The sequence below is a fragment of the Dipodomys spectabilis genome, unplaced genomic scaffold (genome assembly GCF_019054845.1).
Source record: "Dipodomys spectabilis isolate Male_0828 unplaced genomic scaffold, ASM1905484v1 ptg000175l, whole genome shotgun sequence".
In the NCBI taxonomy this organism is placed as follows: Eukaryota; Metazoa; Chordata; class Mammalia; order Rodentia; family Heteromyidae; genus Dipodomys; species Dipodomys spectabilis.
Window position 1 is genome coordinate 14,970,938 of NW_024870852.1, and position 24,908 is coordinate 14,995,845.

The window sequence follows — 24,908 nt, forward strand, 5'->3', positions numbered from 1 at the left end:
GGGGAGACTAAAATGAATGTTCCATAGTTGGCTGCTGGACGCTAAGGCCCCACAGTAGATTTATCTGGCCTTTCTACTCTGTCTCCTCAGGGGTTTGCTTAGCGTTCTTTTTTTTTTTTTCCAGACTCTTTTTATTAACTTAAATATCCTGATTACAGTAATGAGCACTGAAAGCCAAGAGTTACAGACCCATTTGGCCCTTTTTAAACCACTACTGGCAGAGAGAGGTTGCTATGGTATGGTTATGCAGTGTATGAAGGACTTCAACTAAAGTGTGTCTAAGCTAAAAAAAGACCTTTCTTTTCTTAAGATCTACAACTCTTGAAAAAGAAGTTCCTGTCATATTCATTCACCCTTTAAACACTGGATTGTTCCGGATAAAAATCCAAGGAGCCACAGGAAAATTTAACATGGTCATTCCTCTTGTGGATGGAATGATAGTTAGCAGGAGAGCACTGGGTAAGTTCTTCTTTCCTTCCTTAACACTGTAACTCAAAAAGAAATCAAAGTAAGAAAAGATGCTGATTTTTGATAAATCCCATGTCTACAAAGTGCTGTTGTGAAAGGGGAAGCATGTTTTGATCTGTTTTAAACTTTTTCCCCCTATGCTAGGGATGGCACAGGGCCTTATTCATGCTGTCTTCATTGAATAAGTCCCCCTAGCCTTTAATCTAGTAAACACAAGTGAGACTTTACAAGTTTGCAGGATTAGAAAAGAAAGGTGGCTATTGGTAATCCAGGAGAGAACATGGATTATCAGACCCATTTTGGTTTTGTTTTTCCTATGTCATTGTATCTTCTAACAGTTTTTCTTAATACTTAAGGATTATTATCTCTTTGAGGACAAGATGTTATCCAACTGGGGTGAAATAGATTAAGTATTCAGAAAATGATTCATCTGAATGAGAGTACATCATCTGAATAATGAGAGTGCATCTTACTATTTATTGACAGTTGTTTTAACCTGTTTTCAAGGTTTTCTGGTGAGGCAGACTGTAATCAACATTTGTAGAAGAAAGAGACTAGAAAGTGACTCCTACAGTCCGCCACATGTCCGCCGGAAACAGAAAATCACCGACATTGTCAACAAGTACCGGAACAAGCAGTTGGAACCAGAATTTTATACGTCACTTTTCCAAGAGGTTGGACTCAAGAGCTGCAGTGCTTAAACCACTGTCTGTGTAGGACATTGAACTCCAGTTTGGGGGCTGTACTATCAAAGCAAGACAGTTTGATAGTGATCACTGTAAAAATAAAAGCAAATCACTCCCAAGAGCTTACTGTTTAATCACAGGATAGAAGAAACACATTATAAACCCATTGGACAGAAGACTTTGGACTTCCTAATGCAATGGGCTCGCAGACACAATCATATTCCAGTTGGTAATGATGATAAACATTTTAGCCATAAACTTCCTTTTAAAAATGACAATTTTAGTTCAATGTAAGCCTTTTGAGGAGAAAGGCTTTTATGCACCTCAATTGTAAACACATGCATTGGTAGTATCAACAGATTTGCATATTAGAAGTTGAAGATAGTTTTATACTCACTTTTTAGGAGATTGTCTTCAAACTTAAAGTCTGTGTCAGAATCTCCCAGGACATTTAAAGGTTCCAGTTGGCAGCATGGAGGAGAAGGAAAGAAGTTGCAACGTTCTGTTTACTTGTAGGTCTGTTTGTCATCCAACTGTCAAAATGACAAAAAGAGTACAATATACATTTGCTTAGGGTTTTTTTCCTTCCTTAGATAAAAAAATCTGACATTAAAATATTTTGTATTTTTTCTCCACAATCATAAAAGTCATCATTCTTGTCACTGCACAGATAAGTCTGGTGGCCTCAGCTTCTAGGGGAACAGACATGAAGCGGAGGCACATCCTTGTCCTCTAGTGGAGCACTAATAGAATTTGTAGGGTTAAAAGCTCTTGAGTCAACAGTGATGCCTCCACTCCTCATAATTGTCCAGTGTGGTGATGTCAAGGCAAGTTAATCATTTGTCATCCCTTGATTAAATAGCATGAAATGGAAAGTCACAACAGAGAGGTTGAAAATTACTTGATTTCATCCATTCTTATTTCAGGACCAAGCAGCAAACTGCCATAGTTGATAAGGGATTTGAATTTGTGGTTCAGGAAGTAGACTCTTAATGCTGCTAATCTAATTTCTTCCAGAGAGCTCCTGAAGTGTATCATTTGACAGGCGTCACGCCACTTGAGAAGGGGCTATTGTCGTGCTTTGTGTCCTTAGTCAGCTGAAGGCATGACAAATCCCTACCAGGTCTTTGGGAATACTTGTGGAACTTTGCTGCTAAATTTCTGCTAGGGACAAACTTGGGAGTTGGCTAGACTCAGACCTTCCTTATGAGGGTTTCTGTACAATGCTCTGTGTCCTCCACTTCTCTCCTTTGTGTGTGTTTCTTGCTGAGATTGCTTTCTTAAAAAAAAAAAAATGATATTTCAAGTCCACAAAGGGGTGATCAGAGGATGCAGGTATTTCCCATAGCTCTCAGGTGTCAGCATGTCTGTAGAGCAGTGTCACGCTGCTCTTACTATTTTGTTGTTCCAGTATTTTCTTTAGAGGGTTGAGGGCAGTGTAGGGCTTCCTTCCCTGCTCAGGAATCTTTCAGCAAGTAACATGGGTATACCAGCTCTTAGTCTTAAGTCTGCCATCCTCTTCTTCATGTTTGTTTTCAGCTCAGGTACAGATACCTCTTTTTCCTCTTCTTCCTGTGACCTAGTCTCCATATAAGGCATGATAGTATTCAACCACTGATTGCTTTTTGAGCTGAGCAATAAGTGTGTCTTCAGATGGCAGCAGGGGAGTGTGAATGTGAGTTTTACCCTAAAAGTGTTTTAAGAATTCAGCAAGAATAGTTGAAGTTTAACAGCTTTCAAGAAAAATTCCAGGTTGACACTTTAAGGGAAGGAGCGCTTATTCTAGTTGATGTGAAGGCTATAAATTGAATGTGCAATGTTATAACATTCCACATGTTAAAAAAAAAAAAACAACTGATATATGCCTGGTGCTGGTAGTTTGTACCTGTAATCCTAGGAGGCTTAAATCTGAGGATAGCTGTTTGAAGCCAGCCAGGCAGGAAAGTCGGAGATTCTTACCTCCAGTTAGCCACCAGAAGACTGGAAATGGAGCTTTGGCTGAAAGTGGTAGAGCATTTGTCTTGAGCAAAACAGCTTAGGGACAGTGCCCAGGCCCTGAGTTCAAGCCCCACAACCAGTAACAATAACAACAAAGCTGATATAGATGTTTTTCTTTGGACAAGTCTTTTAGTTGGGGCATAGATTGAATACCAGGTATCTATGTGTCTATGTTTCTGTGTCTGTGTGTTGGGGATGGGTCTATTGGTCTTTCTGTTGGCTTCAGTTTCTGTCAATTCTTTACTTCCAAAAACTTTGGTAGGTGGACACTATGCTGATGCAGTTTGGGATCTGAGAGACTTGACAATTGCCCAGGGGAGGAAGGATGTACAACCTGCAAGGCATGAAGCCCCTAGTGTATACAGAGCTGGCAGAATATGGTGTATGTGGGACCTCGTCAGGTGCTGGTTCCTTTCAGAATTCCATCAGCCCATACACTGGTACAGGCCGGAGTTGGTGGTCATGAAGTAAACCCTGAGTACAGCAATGTCAGTGGAACTTATTTAGTACCTAACAGTAATGTTTACTGGTCCACTTGGTAAATTTACCAGCATATGTTTGGAACCTTCTGGGCCTGGATTAGGCTGCGCAGTTGCTCCATGTGCCAGGTACCTGGGATGGGTGAGTTGAGTATGGCCTTCTAGAAAGAGAAAAGCATTACCCAAGAGGCAAGCAGGTCACTCCTCCTGCTTCCTTCTGGAGTTAAACTACTCCCTCCTCTCTCCCTCTCTTTCCTCTCTCCCTTTCTCTCTCTCTCTTCTCTTCTCCCCCCTACCCCTCTTCTCTCCTTCCTGCCCCTCTTAATCTCAACCCTTACCCCATCATTAGCCAGGGCTTCCTGCTAACACTGTCCTTTGAAGGGAATAATTATGTGGTGGGACAGCCTTTCACACAGATGCAATGAGCATTTTCGTCCTATTCTGGGCACTGTATCTCAGTACAGCCCATTTTCCGGACTCAGTTACAAATACAAAATACAACCTTTGGTTGTAACATCAGTAGCCCATAGGTTACATGGGCCTTCATGAATGGTTCCTTCCTGCATGTGCTGGGAAAGTGTCCGGCTCTGCCAGACAGATTTCTTTGAGAAGTGCAGCTTTACCTTGCACAGTGTTAAGCGGTAGGTAGTGGAGACATGTGGAGCACATTTGGGGCTCCTGCTGGCCAGTGTTCCGTTAGCACTCAAGGTCCAGCAGGTGGGATCTCCCTGGAAATGTGGAGGCTCATGTTTACCTGAAACAGTTCTGGGAGTGAGCATTGCCCCCAGAACCTCTACCTGAAGTAAATGGAGGATCCACCTGAACAATATGGAGCCAGACAAATCCACACAATGGGTAAGGTTTTCTCAAAAGTATTAACCCTTGTTCACAGTTTTATGATTTGTTGGGGGTTTTTTTGTTGTTGTTGTATGTTGGTTTTTTCAGGGCTAGAGGTTGAATCTAGGGCCTCATACCTGTTAAGCACGTGCTCTTCAACTGAGCTACAACCCCCGGCCTTTGTTGTTTTAGTAGTGAGGGAAAAGCTATATTTGGGATTCCGCAGTGCCTTGCATCTAGTAGGCGCCCAATAACTATTTGTTGAAGCAAATGAAGTTTCCCAAGTTCTCATCTCCCGCAGTGACCAAGACTTCTTTCTCCTCTGAAGGGCTTGGCAGTTGTGGCTGAAAAATAAGCAGTATCATAATTTGCTTGAAACCATATTTACAATTTGTATGGATTTCAGTATGTTGCCAAGACATGATGTTTTTCTTATTGTATTTCTGTAAATATTTCTGGCACTGAAGTGTAAAGTACAGGCGAGATGTAAATAGGAAGGTGTGCCTGTGCCCCTCGCCTCCTGTGTTTGATCTCTGTCACTAGGGAAGAAACTCCACAAGTTTGTATTTATGCAGATCCTTTGTCCAGAAAAACTTATGGAAAACTGAATGTAATACATTTAGTCAATTAAATTTTAAGTAGATTCTTATCTAATAACCTTGTGTGCTTTTGGTTACATTGGCTCCTGCATGGTGCTCTTAAATCATACTTTCCAGGGGCTCTGCTCAGCTGACTACCCTTCAGGGTTAGATCTGTGGATTTTTACCCAGAGATGAAGGAGCGTTTCATGATGTACTGCTATAAACATTATTTTTTTAAAGACAAGCACATGGTCTCTGCTGGAGGAGCCTGAGAATAGCTGGGGAGAGGAGAATGGGGATGGAGGGAAGGCTCTGACCCTCGAGTTTTTCTGCCTACAGAGAACATGAGTTCTAGCAGGGCTGGGCAGTCTGGAAGTGGGGAGACAAAGACACTCCTGTTCCCACTGCTGCTTTGCCTAAACTTGGCTACCAAGGATTCCCTGAGGCCAGGTTAGTACTACAATGCCTAGATCACATGTGCTGGGTGGGCCACTTGAAACTGATGGGAGCCCTTGTACTTGTCTGCCAAGAGCTGCCTCCTCCCCCTCCCAAGCACCAGCCTAGCACCCCGGAACTGCCTGGGGCTGCAGCTGCCAGCCAGTCACAAGGTCTCTGGCCTGATCTAGTGGCTGAGGAAGCTGACCACACAGATGCCTCATTTTGGTGACTGGGAAAGTTTTATAGCCAGAAGACGTGTTCAAGTTTTTCTGACCTCTGCTGCTCTGCTCTTTCCAACCAAGCCTTCCAAGACCCAACACCTAGGAATCAGCCCAGCTCCAGCTGCCCTGCCCCAGCACAGCCTCCCTGGGCACTGTTCTTGGGTGCACATCTGAATCCTTTTTGCACAGAGCTCTCCTGGGAACTCACGATCCCAGAGCAGGGATGGGGCCCCTATCGGCCACTGGACCTCTGGACACCAGTTCTTTCCTTCCCTACTCTTCCCTACGGCTGACCTGGTTCCCTTCTGCCTTGACTGGTGTCTTCTAAGATCCACCCATGTCATCTCCTAGGCCTGCAACACTTCCGACAGCTGCTCCTTGGCTTAGAATGAGTGCCCGACTATAACGTATGCTCTTCAACCATATCTCCACACCAGGTCTGCCTTCGCATGTGGAGTCTGCCCTTTACCTCCCAGAGATCAGACTCAGCTGACGAAGGTAAGCCTGGAATCAGCATGTTAACTAAAGCACTCCCACCCTCACCTACCTGGCTCACAGTGATGGAGGCAGTGGACCAAGGACTTCATGAAATGTACCAGTTGTGGTTCTGCATGTACTTCCCCTCACCCCAAGGATTCCAACCTGGCCACAGTCCTCCAGATTGGGAAAAGACAGGATCCTGCCACAGGAGGTTCTAAATGCCTGGTAAGTGGATGATTGACAGAGGAGGTGGACAAGAATAGCATTTGGGCGTGTCCTTTCTACTGAATGAAAATCAGGACAAGTATAGCTTCCAGATTAAACAAATAATGGTCTACTGTATGTTATATCAGCCCAGTGACCTAATACAGCTTGGCAGATGGATTTAGCCAACAATGTTCTCCTGAAGTTTGATGCAGCTTTTTTTCCCCCCTGGTACTAGGATTTGAACTTAGAGCTGGGACTTGCTCAAGTTTACTTGCTTGGCTGGCCTATCACTTGAACCAGCCCTGATCTATTGTTTTTAACTTGGGAGATTTCACTTAGAAAATCTAGACTTTTAACTCTCTTAGAGCAGTTTGAGAAGGATGTGCACATGTGTAGTTGGAAGAAAGGGCCTGGGGACCTGACTGGCTGTGGTGGTGTCTAACCACACACACACATACACACACACACACACACACACACACACACCCAGAAATGCCACCCCCCTCCTGAAGTAATTTCTGTCCCATCTATTTTTCAAGTTTTAGTATTATTCTAGTCTTACAAGAAAGAAGATCAGAGAGGTATCCATGAAGTGGCTGAGCTGGGAATGAAATCCAGGCTGGACATTGAGTAACCAGGGCTTTCATTCTCAGCCAGAGGGTCTCACGGCCCCTACTCCCAGCCATGCCTGCTCCCAGCCATGCCAGCACCCTTGCCAGCCTTCCCAGCTTCCCCTGCAGTTCTGCCTGAGGACATACCTCCTCCTTACGTCACCATCACTGTCACGGTCACTGCTTAGTCACAATTGGACTAAGAGCAGAGCCTGGCCCAGCCTGCCAGGCCCCAGGGGCACCTTGCATGCTCATGCCAAAGCACCGGCCCTGCTCTGCCAGACATATACCATGAAGTTCCCACTGGTACCGCTGGTGAACGACCTCACATTTCCATTCCTGGTTCTCTGGCTCTGCCTGCCCATGGTTTTGCTGCTGTTCTTGGTGATCGTCTGGTTACACATCTTACTTAGCCAAGGTAAGCTGCTGGGCCCAGACTGGGCTCTAATCTTGGAGCTGGGCAGGGACCCAATTGGATAAGGTATCCTGAAACAAATCACAGAGAAGGGGGACCTTGCTTGGGGATTTGAAGTGTGGCTCAGATACAAGTGGCTGACTGTGAAAGGAACCTAGAATCCAAGAATAAATTCCTGACTTTGTGAAGTTAGTTTTGCACTTCTCAGGGATACTACCAGTGCATAGGATCTTTGGTGTGAATTAGAAAGAGGTGATGCTGTTGGGTCAATGGATTAGAGAAAGATACTCTCCCTGAGCAGAAGCTCTGGGATCAGAGCAGGGGCTGCTATTAAGCCCCACTTGCCTTCCCAGCTGTACGGGTGCTTTTTTTTTTTTTTGGTCAGTCATGGGGCTTGAACTCTGGGCCTGGGCATTGTCCCTCAGCTCTTCAGCTCAAGGCAAGTGCTCTACCACTTGAGCCACGAAGCTACTTCCGGTTTTCTAGTGGTTTATTGGAGATAAGAGTCTCACGGACTTTGCTGCCTGGGCTGGCTTTGAACCACAATCCTCAGATCTCAGCCTCCTGAGTAGCTAGGATTACAGGCGTGGGCCACTGGCTGCACAAGATATGGCAGCCTGTGGTATTTTTCAGGTGCCCACAAACATTCACATTGTTTTTGGCCCATCCCATATCTCTGAGCTTCTCTGGGACACAGGATTGTGGAAGCTGACTACTACTGCACAGAGGAGCAAAGGCAGGGCCAAGTTGGCCTCAAGGGAAGCTGAGAGCAAGTGGGTTAGGCATGTAGCAGGACTTATTCTGTGTGTGTGTGTGTGTGTGTGTGTGTGTGTGTGTGTGTGTGTGTGTGTGTGTGTGTGTGTGTGTGTGTGTTCTAGTACTATGGCTTGAACTCAGGGCCTAGGTACTGTCCTTTAGCTTTTTTTTTTTTTTTTTTTTTTTGCTCAAAGGTTGGCACTTATCACTTGAGGCATACATCTCCACTTTTGGCTTTTGGCTAGTGAATTGAAGAGTCTCAGACTCCTGCTGGACTGGCTTTGATCTGTGATCTTCAGATCTCAGCCTCCTGAGTAGCTAGGTTTACAGGTGTAAGCCACAAGTACCTGGCTAGGACTGATACTTCTCTTTGGACATCCTGATCCTCAGGAGGTCCTCCACCCAGAGGCCTTTTTGGGGACCACTCAGCCTTTTACCTCCTGCTCCTTAGTTCCATGACCTTTGGCCAGCTAGGAGAGGAGTTGTAAGCTTCCTGCCAACTCTGGTCACATGTTTTTGAGACCAAGTGAACAGTTTACCCCACTTCCACTGTCCTGTGGCCTCGGAGTGATTATGTAATTAGTGTATTTCCTGGCAAGAGCCTGAAGTCCTGTTGCTTCTGGGAAAGGCATAATTAAAACATATTCTCAAATTTCCAAGGTAGACCAAAGCCCTCTTTGAAAAGTAAAGCTCAGACATTGGGCCCAGCAGCTGGTGGGGAATCAGGATCGTGTGTGTGTGTGCGTGTGCGTGTGTGTGTGTGTGTGTGTGTGTTACTAGAGCCTCAACTCAGGGCCTAAGCAGTGTCCCTGTGTGTGTGTGGTACTAGAGCCTCAACTCGGGGCCTAAGCATTGTCCCATAGCTTTTTTGCTCAAGGCTAATACTTTACCACTTAAGCCACAACTCCACATCTGGCTTTTGGATGATAATTGTAGATAAGAGTCTTAAAGACTCTCCTGCCTGGACTGGCTTTGAACCACAGTCTTCAGATCTAAGCCTTCTGAGTAGCCAGGACTGCAGGTATGAACTACTGATGCCCAGCTAGTGAACTGGCTTTTATGAAAGCTATCTCTCTGGGTTTAGAAGTCTTTTGTTAATTCTACCATAAAGATATGCCCTCCCTAAAGTGGGGAATCCTCTCCCAGGGTCCCCTGAGAGCTCTTGCTCTAAGTATTATTGAGAGTATTTTCTTGTTGTGTTGGCCATTGGCCAAAGCTCTGCCAGAGTTTAGAGGGTTAGAGTTTCGAGACACACAGGTTTTTGGTTTTCTTGTTAGGTAAATGTTCTCCTTAAACTGTGCACCCAGTCTTTTTTGCTTTTATCATTTTTTCAAACAGGCTCTCATGTTTTTGCCAAGGGCCACCTTCAGTCCATGTTCCTTCTCCTCATTCCTCTTACATAGATGAAACCATGAATGAGAACCACCATGCTCAGCTTATTGTTTGAGATGGAGTCTCGTTAGCTAAACTACAATCTTCCCAATCCCAATCTCTGTCTCCTGAGTAACTGGGGTAACAAATATGAGCCACTGTGCTTGACCCAGGCGTACGGTTTTCTCTTCTGCTGTGTGTCCCTTTCTTGGAATCAGCTAGATTCCAGGCCAATGACAAGAGCTGCTCTGACTCCTCCCAGCTGCACCATCCCCAAGTCCTATCTGGCTCAGCAGGGCCAAAAAAGATATTTCAGGACCCACCAGTTCAGAAAATGCCAGAAAAAGCAGGAGGTTGCATTTTCCCAAGCCAAGGGAGAAAGGGAAGGGGAGCTGCCTCGTCAGATCATATGGACCCAAGAAAAGACAAAACCGTCAGCTCAACTCTTGGGAAAGTTATCCATAGGACACTGGGAAAGTTATCCATTGGACACTAGTAACCTCTGGCCATGACCAGGAGAAGGGGGAAGGAACTTGCAGAAAGAAAATGGAAGTGTCCAGAGATGGATTCGGGCTGAGACTGGAGGGGTACAGTATTGTGCTTAGGGAACAGCTGCTCACCTGCATGGTGGTCCTTGGAGCAAGGTATCCAACAATGCCTCTGAATATCTTGACTTCAAGGTGAGTGTACTCGGTGGAACCCCACAATGGCAGAGCTGATAGGATGAGTTTGAATCCAGTCCAACCACTAACTGGCTACGAGCCATCACAGCCTTCCCCGCCTGCAAAATATGGAAGATCCTTCACAGATTGGGAATCCCTCCTTCCTAAACTCTGAAATCCAGAATGACATTCAGAAAGTTTTAGGTTTCCAGTAAAAAATCGATGCAAAGATTACCAAATCTAAAACATTCCTAGTTCCCAGTCTTTCAAGTAAGAGATACTTAACCTATAATGGCCTTCAAAAAGTTGGCAAGAGAACTAATTGAGGAAACAGCATGGTAATCACTTAACACTTAGCATATTTTCAGAAAAGAATCCTGATCTCAAATGAAGAGTAGTTACTTCAAGCCATTACCCTTTTTGGTAGTACTGGGGTTTGAACTCAAGGCCACATGCTTGCTAGATAGATGAATGGATGGGCAGGTCAATGGCTGGTTTTGTGTCTCTTCAGTGTCTCCTCCCCCCCCCCCCCTTGGATATACCCCAATTGTAGGTCATCTCTAAGGCCCTTCCCTTCCTAATAGATGGATCTGACCACTTTCTGAGCCATAAGATAACCTTTCTAGAACACCAAGGCCCTAAATTCTTCCTGAGGTCTTGGGGCTGGTCTCTTAAGTCATAGCTCTTCTTTGTGTCTTCTGTTCTCACATAAGACTGCAGCAGGTAACTTTTTATGAGCTGGGGTGTAAGATCGGATGTCAGCACTCCAGAAGCTGTATCTTGGGTCTTCACAGATTCAGAGGAAAACAGCTCAGATGTACTCTTCACATGGGAATCTTGGAGCAAAGGCTTGGCTGAGATTTACCAAGAAGGGCTACTCTATGACCAAGAGGAGGAGAGACTCTGCCAGTGAGCCTGTTCTACCAGGTAAGGCCTTTCTGGGGAAGGAACCGGGTGGGGGACTCAGAGGGGTTCCCTGGGCCTGCCCAAAGCCTGGGAAGCTGCCATGTTGAAGCTCTGCCCTCCTGCCACACTGGAACCTGGCTCTGTCTCTACCGTGGTACAGAGCTTACTGTCTCTGCCATGTTCTGTCTCCACCTCTGGTTCCAAAGACAACAGCTGGATCACCTGCTCACTTCTCTCCTCCACCCACAGCCCCCATGTCTCCATGGATCCAGCTGCTCACCACTCCTAGAGGGGAAGCCTCCAGCCTGTCCTTCCCACCCATGGCCCACCCACCAACAGCGAGTCCTAATGATTTTATTCTTACTACTATCTCTCCATGTGCACCTCTGTCTATCCCCACAGCCACCAGAGCCTGGCCTCCTCCATGTTCTCTACCCTGAGTGGAGGGAGGAGACAGACTGAGAAGCAAGGACTCTCTCTGAATCTCAGTTGCAGAATCTTATCCAACCATTCCCATCACAACCTTGACAATGGAGGGCCCGGGCCTCTTATGAACTCGTGTATGCTTATGGGGCCATCTTTGTGACTGTGAAGTCCCACAAGATCCCATGCTTAGGAGTCTTAAGCTTGGTCAGTGCTCTGCTATTATATCCTGATTTTGTGTGTGTGTGTGTGTGCATGCGCGCGCGAGTGTGTGTGTGTGTACGTGCGTGTGCACACGCTGGTCCTGGGACTTGAACTCAGTACCTAGGCATTCTCCCTGAGCTTTTTTGCTCAAGGTTAGCACTCTGCCACTTGAGCCATATAGCTCCACTTCTAGCTTTTTGTGATTAATTGAAAACAAGAGTCTCAAGGACTTTCCTGCCCCAGCTGGCTTTGAATGATGATCTTCAGATCTCAGCCTCTTGAGTAGCTAGGTTAACAGAATACCATATCTGCACCAAATTATTTCAAAGAGACTGAATCTCCAGGGAGACTTAATCCTAAAAAAAGGTGGTGTGTGTGTGTGTGTGTGTGTGTGTGTGTGTGTGTGTGTGTGTGTAGAATCCTATGGGAAGTTGGTGCAACTCAGAGATAAATAAGCAATCTTCCTGAAGTATATAAGGCAAGTAGTTAGTTAAAAATGGAAGACACAGATGCAATTCATGAAATACCTTCATGGGAAATAATAGTTTATCTTTATGATACAGATGAGGAAATTGTTGCACAGAAGTGTGAAAGATTACACTGGGTTAAGGAGTGTATGGGACTGAATCTAGGACCTTGTCCATGCTAGGAAAGCACTCTACCACTAAACTACACCCCAATTCTAAATTCTAATGTTTGAACATACATGTTTACTTGTTAATGGTCCCCTGAATGCCTTATGCAGCCTATCCTGGCTGTGTCCAGTCAAGGAAATGAGATGCTCAGATTCTACAAAAGAACCATGCCTATGATGGCTCACTCTTGTAATCCTAGCTTACTCAGCAGACTGAGATTTGAGGATTGCAGTTCAAAGCCAATTCAGGGCAAAAAAAAGTCTATGAGACTCTTCAATTCACCAGCAAAAAGTCAGAAGTAAAGGTGTGGTTCAAAGGGTAGTTCACCAGCCTTGAGCAAAATAGCCAAGTGAGACATGGCCCTGAGCTTAAGCCCCAGTATTAGCGCGCGCGCGCACACACACACACACACACACACACACACACACACACACACACACACACACACACACACACACACACACACACACACACACACACACACACACACACACACACCACTACCAGGGGTAGATATGACACTCTACTTTGTCCATCTGTATAGTCTTTCCTAGACCACCATTGATCTATGTCTCTTCCTCCTTTAATTACTGTCATCTCTAGACCCAACCAGCACTGGCTTGCTCAACTGGGCTATGGCTACCGTAGAATGGAAGAGACTTGCCAGGGAGGGAAGAAGATACTGCTGACTGATGATCCTTTCTGGGACCCCCCCCCCCCCCCACACACACACACAAACACAACCCATGTCCTCTATATTGGATCCACTATTCTCTACCATCATACTGGAGCACCAGTCCTGCAAGGACTGCTGAATTCAGCAGTGCTGGGTCAGAGCTGTGCCAGAAGCTGGGGGTCCATGTTCAAGAAATGAGGGTGTTCTTTTTTTTTTTTTTTTTTTGGTCAGTCGTGGGGCTTGAACTCGTGGCTTGGGCGCTGTCCCTGTACTCTTCAGCTCAAGGCGAGCACTCTACCGCTTGAGCCACAGCACCACTTCTGGTTTTCTAGTGGTTTATTGGAGATGAGTGTCACGGACTTTCCTGCCCTGGCTGGCTTCGAACTGAGATCCTCAGATCTCAGCCTCCTGAATAGCTAGGATTACAAGCGTGAGCCACTGGTGCCCGGCTATGAGGGTGTTCTTATACCCAGAAGAACACGTTTGATTCTGGGCCCAGTCAAGTCTGTTCATTAGCTGGGGGATCCAGGCCCAGACAGTTCAGAGTGGGCTTACTATAAGCGTCCTTCAGTAGGCTTCAGGTGGATGTTAATTACTAGTGTTTATTTGATAAAGCCTATGGTGAATCTACCAAGTGTCTCGTTATGATGGAACCATGGAGTTGCTGCTGTTTAATGCACACTTGGGTGCCTCTTTCTCCTTTCTCTCTCTGTTTCTCTCTATTTCTCTCTCTCTCTCTCTCTCTCTCCTCTCCTCTCCCTCTCCATCTCCCTCTCCCTTTTCTTCTCTTCCTCTCTTCCTCTCTCCTCTCTTTTTCTGGTCCTAGGGCTTGAACTCAGGGCCTGACCACTGTCCCTGAGCTGCTTTTGCTCAAGGATAGCGCTCTACCACTTGAGCCACAGTGCCACTTCCAGCTTTCACTGAGTCATTTATTGGAGATGAGAGTCATATTGACTTTCCTACCCAGGCTGGCTTTCAACTGCAATCCTCAAATCTTAGCCTCCTGAGTAGCTAGGATTCCAGGCATGAGCCACTGGCATCTGGTAACATTTCTCGTCTTGAAGGTGAGTACACTGCCAGGGAGGTCACTGCCATCAGGAGGAGCCTGGGAGGACAGCAAAGAAGGCCAGGACAACCTGGGGAGGTCGTGGTATTTATTCTGGCCTGGAGGAAGGATTGTGGTCCACAGCAGGTGCAGGAACAGGACACATGCTGGGAGGAATAGTCCCTCTGTGTCCCCAAGGCCCCTTCAGATCTTTCTTTCCTGGCCTTCAGCCTTCAACTTCTATTTGGGCCTAGAGGCCCCCCTCTACCAGGAAGCCTTCTTGTGTTGTCCCCAGCAAGACTCCTATCAATTCTTGTTAAAGACAGATGAGTTTCCTTTCACAGACCAAGGAGTTAAGATCCAGTGTCCCTTACCCAGCCAGCTTCTGCTCTATCATATTCTAGTTCCCAGAAGACCCCTGCAGGTCCCGACTCTCCCCCACCCTGATGCTGCTCTCTGGGGTTCTCTGCCCATTACCAAAGCTTTCCATTTGTATACCCTGGGTTCCAGCTTACATGCCGTTTCCCTATTACCTGGCAAATGTCACCTATCCCCATGCCACAGGGGAAACTGAGGTACCAAGAAGGCTCAGAGGGAGGAGACAGCCAAGGTGAAGCATTGGGTCACCAATGCTGGTCCCACTCACTTATCTGGGTATTTGATTTTCACTTGGTTTTGTTTTCTTTGAGACAGCGTCTCAACTATGTAGACTGGCTAACCTTAATTCCTGATCCTCCTGCCTCAGCCTCTTGAGTGCTAGAATTATAGGTATGTACCACCAAGCTAGACTGATTTTTTTTTTCAGCCATGGGGCTTGAACTCAGCTGGATGCTGTCCCTGAGCTCATTTTGTTCAAGGCTAGTGCTCTACCACTTTGAGCCACAGTGCCACTTCCAATTTTGTTGTGGTTAAGTGGAGATAAGTCTCATAGGGAAGTGGGTACTGTGGCTCAAGTGGTAGAGTGCTAGCCTTGAGCACAAAAGAGGCGCAGGGACAGTGTGCAGGCCCTAAGTTCAAGCCCCAGGACTGGCCAAATAAAAGTCTCACTGACTTTCCTGCCTGGGCTGGTTTTGAAGTGGGATCCTCAGATGTCAGCCTCCTGAGGAGCTAGGATTACCGGTGTGAGCCACCGACACCTAGCTGTCTTTTTTTTTTTTTAAGGTACTGCTCTGCTTCACAGATCAGGTATAGGTGGGCCAGACTCTGTGTGTGTGCGTGCACGCACGTGTGTACACATGCACACACACACACACACACACACACACATGCATATCTTTTAATGTGCCCTGCCTTTTAATGTGGCCCTGGTGGAAGCAGTCCGCACCCTAGGAGCAGGCGTTTGCCCAGGTATAAGGATGTCTGGGAATGGGTGTGTTCCTGTCCTTGCCTCTTTCCTCCTTCCTGTTCACCTTGTACTTCTGTCAGCCCAGGAGGTGGCGATGTGGTAGCAGACTTGGGAGCCCCAGGTGCCAGCACATGGTAAAATCTACCCTACTCCCTGCTGCCTGCATAAAGGCACTACCCTGATGCCCCTGGCTTCCCCTTGTCCCCAGATCCCATGACCCTGCATCACCACACAGCAAGGGCACTATGCCCAGCTCTGTGCCCACCTGGGCTGCAGGTACCAGTGTCACAGGCAGGGGAGGGAGGTGTGGACCTGCTGCGTGCCAACAGCAGGTGTCTCTTGGGTCTCCACAGTAGTCCCATAAGGCACATTGGGCCAGAAGCTCTGAAGTTCCAGCCCTCAGTCCATAACACTTGGCTGGCAATGGGAGGGATGTGTGTGTGCTTCAGACTATGGTGGAGGGGCACCAAACCCTGGCCTTTCTGGGGATACAGCACAGCCTTAGCTCCTGATGCTGCCTCCTGAAGCAAATTGTCTTCCTTCCTTCTTTCCTTCCTTCCTTCCTTCCTTCCTTCCTTCCTTCCTTCCTATTCTTTTTTAACAGCATGGGGCCTCCTGAAACCTTCAGTCATGGCTCTTAGGAGCTTGGCCCTCACTGGAGCTTACAACCTGGGTTCAAATCTTGGCTGTCCCACTTACTAGATAATCTGGGTGGATTCTTCATCTTCCTGGGACTCTCTCCACAGCACTCTCTATGTGGGCTGTTGTATTAAACCACAATTCAGATGTATCTGCTGCTTGGTATGTAGTCATGTGCTCAGTCAGTGTTTAAAGCCCAAGTTATGCTGGGGGCCTGAAACTCATGTCTGAAATCCTAGTTACTCAGGAGGCTGAGATCTGAAGATCATCATTCAAAGCCAACCTGGGCAGGAAAGTTTGTGAGACTCTTAACTCCAATGAAACACCAAAAAGTGGGAAGTGGAGTTGTGACTCAAGTGGTAGAGCACCAACCTTAAGTGTAAAAGCTAAGAGACAACCTCCAGGCCCTGAGTTCAAGCCCTAGTACTGGCACCAAATCAACAACAAAACCAAAATTAAGTTAGGACAAGAGACAGCCATGCAACGCATTTAGAATTTATGTGCTTTTGTACATATGCTATGTATCAGCACAATCCTGGCAACAGAACAGTCTAGAAGATGGTGTATCTGTGAGGCTCTGAATGGATGTTGTAAGTGTGCTAAACACACATCCTGTTGTTCTCTTCCTAATGAGGACTCAAGGCTATGCTATTCGTGGCCAAGCTGAAAATGTAATCTTGAGTTGCAAGTGTTTGATTTCTTCCTGTATGTTCCCTGCCTCTTTCTGATCTCCCCAGAACACTTACCAAAAGAAATGATGGCTCCCCTTCGGCGCTTAGCTATCAAATGGTGACACCGCTGATGACTTTTGTTTTGGTTTAGTTGCCACAGTTTTCAAAATGTCACGAAAATACACAGATGCTGGTAATTTCCACGTGCATCATAAAGTAGCTAAAGAAATGGAGCTGTGCCCCAGCATGGGGGCGCAAACAGACTCACAGGAGGTGCTGACTGGCAGTTTTCTCAAAAAGCATAAATAGAGTAGAGCAGCCAATTTTATAATTAACTGGGAATTGGTCTTCAGTTAAGCTTCTGCTCTGAGGGAAATGGCCAAGCTGTTGCCAGGAAAGAAGCTGTGTGCCTTGTCTGTTCCTGCAGGCCTAGCAGATTGAAGATTCTGTGACTTTATTACATTCGAGCATGTTTGGGGATAGAATGGTTCATAGCTTGCAGTGGAGCATGGCACATAGCTGGGTGGATACTAGGAGAGGCATAGCCAGCATCCTGGGGCAAGGCACTGTCAGGATTAGCTGTGTACAAAAGCAAACAAAACAACCACCAAAAATACCCATGGAAGCACTTTCTTTTTTTAAAGTTATTGGGCTGGGGGCATGGTTCAAGTGGTACGGTACCTACCTGGCAAGTAGGAAATACTGAGTTCAAACCCCAGCATCACCAAAAATAAATACCTAAAGTTGTTGCTAGGTGCAAAGCCCAATCTCTGTAATCCAACTACTGTGAAAGTTGAGGCAACAGGATCGAGACCAGCCTGGGATACATAGGTCTAGGTTGGCCAGGTGCTGGTGGTTCATGCCTGTTGTAATCCTAGCTACTCAGGAGACTGGGCAGGAAAGTCCATGAGACTCTTATCTGTGGGTTGACTACTAAAACTCTGAGAGTGGAACTGTGGCTCAAGTGGTAGAGCACTAGCCCTGAGCACAAATGCTTAGGGACAGTCCCCTGGGCACTGAGTTCAAGCCCCAGAACCAGCACCAAAAAGAGAGAGTAAGCAAGCAAAGAAAGAAAGAAAGAGAGAGAGAGAGAAAGAAAAGAAAGGAAGAAAGAGAGGAAGAAAAGAAAGGAAGAAAGAAAGAAGGAAAGAAAGAAAGGAAGGAAAAGAAAGAAAGGAGGGGCTGGGAAGGTGGCTCAGTGGTAGAGCGCTTGCCTTGCATGCCTGAGGCCCTGGGTTCAATTCCTCAGCACCACATAAGCAAAAAGAAAAAAGCCGGAAGTGGCGCTGTGGCTCAAGTGGTAGAGCGCTAGCCTTGAGCTGAAGAGCTGAGGGACAGCGCCCAGGCCCAGAGTTCAGGCCCCATGACCGTACCAAAAAAAAAAAAAAAAAGAAAAGGAAAGAAAGAAAGAGAGAGAGAAGGAAGAAAGAAAAGGAAGGAAGGAAGAAAAGAGAGAGGAAGTTCAGGTTCTAGATCAGCCTGGACTACACAGTGAGACCCTGTCTTAAAATAAAACAGGAAAGGAAGGGGGGAGGGGCAATAGCTTAGTGGTAGAGCACTTGCCTAGCATGTGGGCTTGCTTTCCACCACTGAAAAAATATTAACTTTTTCTGTGTGAGATGGCTTCAATCTTTGATCCTTAGATCTCAGCCTCCTGAGTAGCTAGGATTATAGGTGTGAGCTATCAAAGGCCCAGCTAAGCTACATTCCCAGCCCCTTATGTGCCTTTTTAAAAGAAACATTTGGATGACTTTTATTGTTTAGTCTAAATCAACTTTTTAAGAAGGCGGTTCAAGCTGCCTATATGTTTATTGTTTATGTTTCCGGGTAGAAAAAGAAGAGGATCCAGCCCATATTGATCCTGGATCAATATGGAGCTGAGCTATCTGTAGAATTTACAGAATACTCTTCTTTCTGCACTTGCGAAACCTAGGGTTATTTTTTTATGTTCCTCTCACCTGGCAGGGGCAATAGCCTGATGGTGCATGCATGTGTGCACAAGTGTGTGTGTGTGTGTGTGTGTGTGTGTGTGTGTGTGTGTGTGTGTGTGTGAAAGTACGTTCTAGTCTGGAGTATTTGCTGCTGTTATCAACTCCAACCCTTCTCAAGGATTCTGGTTCTGGCTGGCAGTGTGAGCGTGTTACCTGCAAGCTCCTCTGAAACTCTGGACCGGGAGTGCTGCTCCGTCTGGTCCTGGAATCATTTGTTTGCTTGCAGTGGGAATCATCCATGCGTGTTGAAAAGTGCGGAGGACTGGAGGATACGTGAATGGATGCAGGTGCTGGTCTAGCTCTGGAAGAGGATGGATCAGCTTACGTTGACAGCTATTCCTCAGGGCTCTTACTTTGCTCAGTGCAGCTCAGTCTGGGAGGGGAGGGACAGGGAACTCAGGGCTGGGACACTGAGATTCCCAGAGAAGGAGGTGGGGTGGGAGGAGATGGTAGACTTCTGGGGTATGTCCAGGTCAGAGAGGTGCTACACTGGGATTTCCTCATCTGTCCTGGAGCTTCCTGTTCCCACCCATCCGCTGGCCTTGCAGGAGGCAGAGGGAGCAAAGCATGCTGGGCCTTCCTTGGTTCTCAATAGCAGCAGTAGCGGTAGCATTTCAATCTCAGTTGCCAAGGATTCTCAAGCAGGGCCATGGGCTGCCATAGCTCTGTGTGTCTGTGGCTGCAGAGACAAGCTGAAGAAGCATGCCAGCCCCCAGAGCATCCAAGCTGACTTCAGGAGAGACCCCAGCGAGAACACAGTCCATCCTGACTTCCCTCCTCTCTCCAGCTTGCCACAGCTCTGGCCCTTCCACAGGCCCTGGGAAGGGGAAGCAGAGTGCCCTGCATCCACGCCCTGCTCACGGTCACGTCTCTTTGGTGTCCTGGAAGGAGAGCTTGCCCACACACAGCTTCTGGATGGAGATGGAGCAGATCCAACAGTGGAATGAGCAGAAAGAGGATGGTGGTGGGCGTGAAGGTCCCGCTCCCTGTGGGTGAGGATGGCAGGGATAGCCTTTTTCCAGTGGGAGAAATAAATGTAACAGGTAACAGCACGAACCAGAGCACCAAGTGGGTCTTCTCTGTGGCCTGCACAGTTGCCATGTGTCCCTCATTGATCTTTTTGCTTCTCCCTTGCCCATACCATCTGTAACCAACAGTACACCACCCTCAGAACAATGATGAATCATTCAATGATGAATCACGCTTAGATGAAGCCATTTATTTAGGAAACATTTAGCACCTCTTTTTAAAAAATAATTTATTGTTATTATAGAGTTGATGTACAGAGGGATTACAATTACACAAGTCAGGTAATGAGTCCATTTCCTTTTGTGCAGTGTCTTGTGCCCTTATTTTCTCCCAGTCCCTCCCTCCTGTCTGCACTCGTGAGTTCATTTTCAGCAGTGTCCAGCAAGCTCCACTGCTGCACTTTTTCACCCATTTTTTTCCCTTGAGTTCCGTACCCTTTCCCGAGCCCTTCTGAAGATGTACACTTGAGTACACCATACATAGAAGACAGAATCATCAAAAACTAAAATCTAAAAAAAGGAAGGAAGTCTCTTGTTTCCATATCTTAGAGTTCATTTCAGTATATATATTATATAAATATGAAGAGACACTTAAGCATTGCACCTTTGTGTTTCTCTCCTAAGAGTATCCTCTTTTGGGCTCATCGTGTGTGAGTATCTAGAATCCTGTATAATTTATCACATCCCAAGTTCATTTTAGATCTAACTTCCACATATCAGGGAAAACATGCGCCATTTGTCTCTCTGATTTTTTTTTTTGTCAGTCATGGGACTTGAACTCTGGGCCTGGGCACTGTCCCTGAGCTCTTCAGCTCAAGGCTAGTGCTCTACCATTTGAGTCACAGTGCCACCTCTGGTTTTTCTTATGGTATATTGGAGATAAGAGTCTCACGGACATTCCTGCCTGGGCTGGCTTTGAACCAGGATCCTCAGATCTCAGCCTCCTGAGTAGCTAGGATTACAGGTGTGAGCCACCCCAGTGCCCAGCTTGTCTCTCTGATCCTGGCTTATCCCATTTAACATGAATTGTTCTAGTTCCATCCATTTCCCTGCAAATGACATTATTTTATTCTTTCTAATGACTCTGCAAAATTCCGTTGGGTATAGGTACAACATTTTTTTTATCTACTCATCTACTTTGGATCATCTGGGCTGTTGCCATATCTTGGCTATTGTGAATAGTGTGGCAATGAACATGGATATGCAGGTGTCTTTATCATATCCTGGCTCATGATGTTCAGGGTAGATGCTCAGGAGTGGTATGGCTGGGTTGTAGGGAAAATCTATGTTTAGTTCTTTGAGGAACCTCCAGACTGATGTCCAGAGTGGTTGTACTAGTTTACATTCTCACCAACAGTGCAGTAGGGTTCCTTCCTCCCCATATCCCCCACAACATTTGTTATTCCTCAAATTCACAATGTTGACAATCTTACTAGGGTGAGGTGCAATCTCAGAGTTGTTTTGATTTGCATTTCCTTTGTGGGCAAAGATAATAAGCATTCCCTCATGTGTATCTATGCCCTTCTTACTTCCTCCTCCTCCTCACCCCCTCCCCTTCTTCCTCCTCCTCCTCCTCCTTCCTTCCTTCTTCCCCTCCAGGGCCATGAACTCAGGGTCTGGGCACTGTCCCGGAACTTCTTTTTTAGTTAAGGCTAGCACTGTACAACTTGAGCCACAGCACCACTTCCAGTTTTTTCTGTTTATGTGGCACTGAGGCCTCGAACCCAGGGCTTCCGTAGGCAAGCACTCTACCACTAAGCCACATTCCCAGTCCCTCCTACCTCTTCTGAGAAGTCACTCCTTAGCTCCCTTGCCCATTTAGTGACTGGTTTGGGAGAGGTTACTTTCTTGAGCTCCTTGTATATATTGGATATTAGGCCTTTGACATATTGCTGGTAAAGATCTTTTCCCAGTTTGTCGGCTCTTTTTATTCTATTGTAAAGGTGAGGTACAAACGAGTTACAGTTACATAAGTAAAGGAATGAGTACATTTCTTTTTGAACAGTGTTATCCTCTCCCTTGTTTTTCTCCCTCTTTGCCCTCTCCCCCACCCCCTTACCCCTAAGTTGTAATGTTCATTTCTAACATAGTATCTAGTGAGTATTGCTGTTGTATCAGTTCATCCCTTGTCCCACCATTTCTGTTATTCCCCTTCCATTCTCCAGACCTGACAAACATATATAAGACAAAGATTACTGAAATCGGAAACAGTGATCACAGGGAATAAACCCAGAGGAGATAAAAATGAAAGACAAAAGAAATAACTGCAAACAGTACACTAAGAAAAACAAAAGAAAAGAAAAACAAAACAACAGCAACCACAAACCCTCTTGTGCCGGGCGCTGGTGGCTCACGCCTATAATCCTAGCTACTCAGGAGGCTGAGATCTGAGGATTGTGGTTCAAAGCCAGCCCAAGCAGGAAAGTTTGTGAGACTAATCTCCAATTAGCTACCAGAAAACCAGAAGTGGCACTGTGGCTCTAGTGGGAGAGTACTAGGATTGAGCTAAAGAGCTGAGGGACAGTGCCCAGGCCCAGAGTTCAAGCCTGACTACTAAAAACAAAAAAACATAAACTAAAGCAAAAACAAAAAACCCTCCTGTTTCCATATCATGGAGTTCATTTCAGCTAGCATCATTTTATGTGGTCATATGTGCATAGTTCTTGAGCTATTGTGATTCTCTGCTAGTACTATCCTAGGTATATACTAATTATTACAAATGAGGGAAACCATGGTGGTTTGCTATCTTTCTAGTTCAATAACTACATCCCTAACTGTGTAAAAACTTTTAATTTTGATGTAGTTCCACTTGTCAAGTCTCTCTCCTATCTGCTGTATTCCTAGGACTCTTTTCAAGAAGTTTCTACCTATACCTGTAAGTTCTAATGTTACTCCTACTCTCTCACAGTAGTTTCAAAGTTTTGTGTCTGACATTGCAGTCTTTGATCCACTTTGAGTTGATATTGATGCATGGTAACAAACAGGAATCCACTTTTAGTTTTCTGCGTGTGGATGCCCAGTTTTCCCAACAGCAATTACCAAAGAGGCTATATATTTTTTTCCACTGTATGTCTTTGGCTCCTTTATCAAATATCAGATAACTGTTAGTGCATGGTTTTATTTTTGGGCCTTCTAATCTATTCCATTGATTTTTGGGTCTATTTTTGGGCCAGTACCAAGCTGTTTCTGTAGTAGAGTTTGAAGTCTAGTATTGTGATACCACCCACATTGCTTTTTTTTGCCTAGAATTGCTTTGGCTATTCTAAGTCTTTTGTTGTTCCATATGAATTTTTGGATTGTTTATCTCAGTAAAGAACATCATTGGGATTTTGATGAGGATTGCATTTAATTTGTATATCATTTTTGGCAGTTTGGCCATTTTCACAATATTGATTATATGTCCTCTTTTATTTTTTTCTTTGATTTTTATAGTTTTCACTATAAAGATATTTTACATCTTTGGTTAGATTAATTCCTAGTTTTGTTTTTTTGAGGCTACTGCACATGGAGTTGTTTTCATGATTTCCCTTTCTGCTTGTACATTGTTGGCATATCGAAAGTTAGCATCTCTTTTTAAATTTTTTTTATTATTATAAAGGTGATATACAAAGGGTTACAATTACGTAAGTCAGGTAAAGAGTACATTTTTTTGGACAATGTCAACCCCTCCCTTTTTGTCTCCCATCGCTACCCACAAGGTGTATAGTTCATTTTCAACGTAGTGTCTAGTGAGTACCACTGCTGCATTTGTTCACCCTTTCTCCCTCCATTTCTGTGCTCCATGTTACCCTCCCAAAGACAGATAAATGAACAAACAAGACAAAAAGAAAAGAAAACAAAAATAGCAACAAAGAAAAAGAACCTCTAGTTTCCACTTCCTAGAGTTCGTTTTGATAAATGTTATTTTTTTTCTTTTGGGTCCGGTCGTGGGGACTGAACTCTGGGCCTGGGCGCTGTCCTTCAGCTCTTCAGCTCAAGGCTAGCACTGTACCACTTGAATCACAGTGCCACTTCCGGCTTTTTTCTTTTTGCTTATGTGGTGCTGAGGAGTCGAACTCAGGGCCTCAGGCATGCAAGGTAAGCGCTCTACCACTGAGCCACCGTCCCAGCCCTAAATGTTATTTTATATGGTCATTTGCACATAGACATTGTGCAATATCCTCCTCTGGTCTCACTGTGTGTAAATGCCTAGAATCCTATAAAACTTATCATGTATTTGGTGCATCTTATTTGCCAGGTACTGTTTAGGCATTGAAGATTTAGCAAGAAACAGGAAGAAGTCTCCTTTCTGTGGAGCTAACATTCTAGTGGATTCTAAGAACTTCGCATAGGTCTCTCCCTCTCTCTCAGAGTAACCGACAGTTATGTGTTCCTGTAGCTACATCAAAAGCCACCTTCAACTTCATTGTAAAGCAGCAGGAGGTGATTATTAGAGATGTATCTCAGCAGTCCAGAGGTTGACTGATCTCAGCCGGGCAGCTCTCCCTCGGGATCAGGAGTCCCCACATGGCCTCTGCATGTGGTGTGGGCTTCCTCACAGCATGGCAGCTGAGTTTCAAGAATAAGAGACCCAGAAAAGGCCAGGGTTGCTGCTTCTGACCAGCTTTGGTCAAATATGGTAGTTCACCTCCTGGCTACTCAGGAGATGGAGATCAGGAGGCCAGCATGAGCAAAATGCTCATGAGACTACCCCATATCAACAGAAAAGGCTGGGCCTGGTGATGTGAGCCTATGATCCCAGCTACATAAATAGGAGGATTGAAGTCTAGGTCAGTGTCAGTTGAAAAGGAGTCCTGAATTAGAGTTTCTGCCAGCTGTGTGAGTTAGGAATGGTGGAGAGGTATGGTGGTTGCGGGAGAGGGGAGGGGGGATAAGAGGAGCCGTTATTCTATCTTGGAAGTGCAGGGGAAATGTTGGAGCAAGCCAGGCTTCCATAGAACTTTGTTGAACTGGGAAAGTAAGGGAAAGGGGTGACATTGTTCAAAAAGAAATGTACTCTTTACCTGGCTCATATAACTATAATCCTTTTGTATATTACCTTTATAATAATAAAAAATAAAAATAAAAAGCCTTGGCCAGGAGCTGCTGGCTCATGCTTATAATCCTAGCTACTCAGGAGGCTGAGATCTGAGGAT

The 24,908-nt window shown here is 45.7% G+C and overlaps 2 protein-coding genes across 5 annotated transcripts in view; both read left to right on the forward strand.

Moving 5' to 3' along the window:
* Ralgapb (Ral GTPase activating protein non-catalytic subunit beta) overlaps nucleotides 1-1,273 on the forward strand; it is a 94,211-nt gene extending 92,938 nt beyond the window's left edge. For both annotated transcript variants that reach the window (XM_042694358.1, XM_042694359.1), the window contains exons 29-30: nucleotides 311-459; nucleotides 976-1,273. In XM_042694358.1, coding sequence (XP_042550292.1) covers nucleotides 311-459; nucleotides 976-1,169 — 343 coding nt within the window. In that variant the 3' untranslated portion in view covers nucleotides 1,170-1,273. The remainder of the gene's footprint in view (nucleotides 1-310; nucleotides 460-975) is intronic.
* A 5,945-nt stretch (nucleotides 1,274-7,218) lies between these two features.
* Nucleotides 7,219-19,797, forward strand: Adig (adipogenin). 3 transcript variants are annotated; one of them, XM_042694808.1, is made up of 3 exons: nucleotides 7,219-7,424; nucleotides 11,005-11,137; nucleotides 19,533-19,797. In XM_042694808.1, the coding sequence occupies exons 1-2, from the start codon at nucleotides 7,298-7,300 to the stop codon at nucleotides 11,121-11,123; spliced, it is 246 nt and encodes an 81-aa protein (XP_042550742.1). In that variant the 5' UTR covers nucleotides 7,219-7,297; the 3' UTR covers nucleotides 11,124-11,137; nucleotides 19,533-19,797. The 3 variants fall into 3 exon arrangements, with proteins under 3 accessions (XP_042550742.1, XP_042550744.1, XP_042550743.1); XM_042694810.1 differs by having other exon boundaries at nucleotides 19,560-19,797; XM_042694809.1 differs by lacking the exon at nucleotides 19,533-19,797 and adding an exon at nucleotides 12,998-13,108.
* Nucleotides 19,798-24,908: the final 5,111 nt, after the last annotated feature.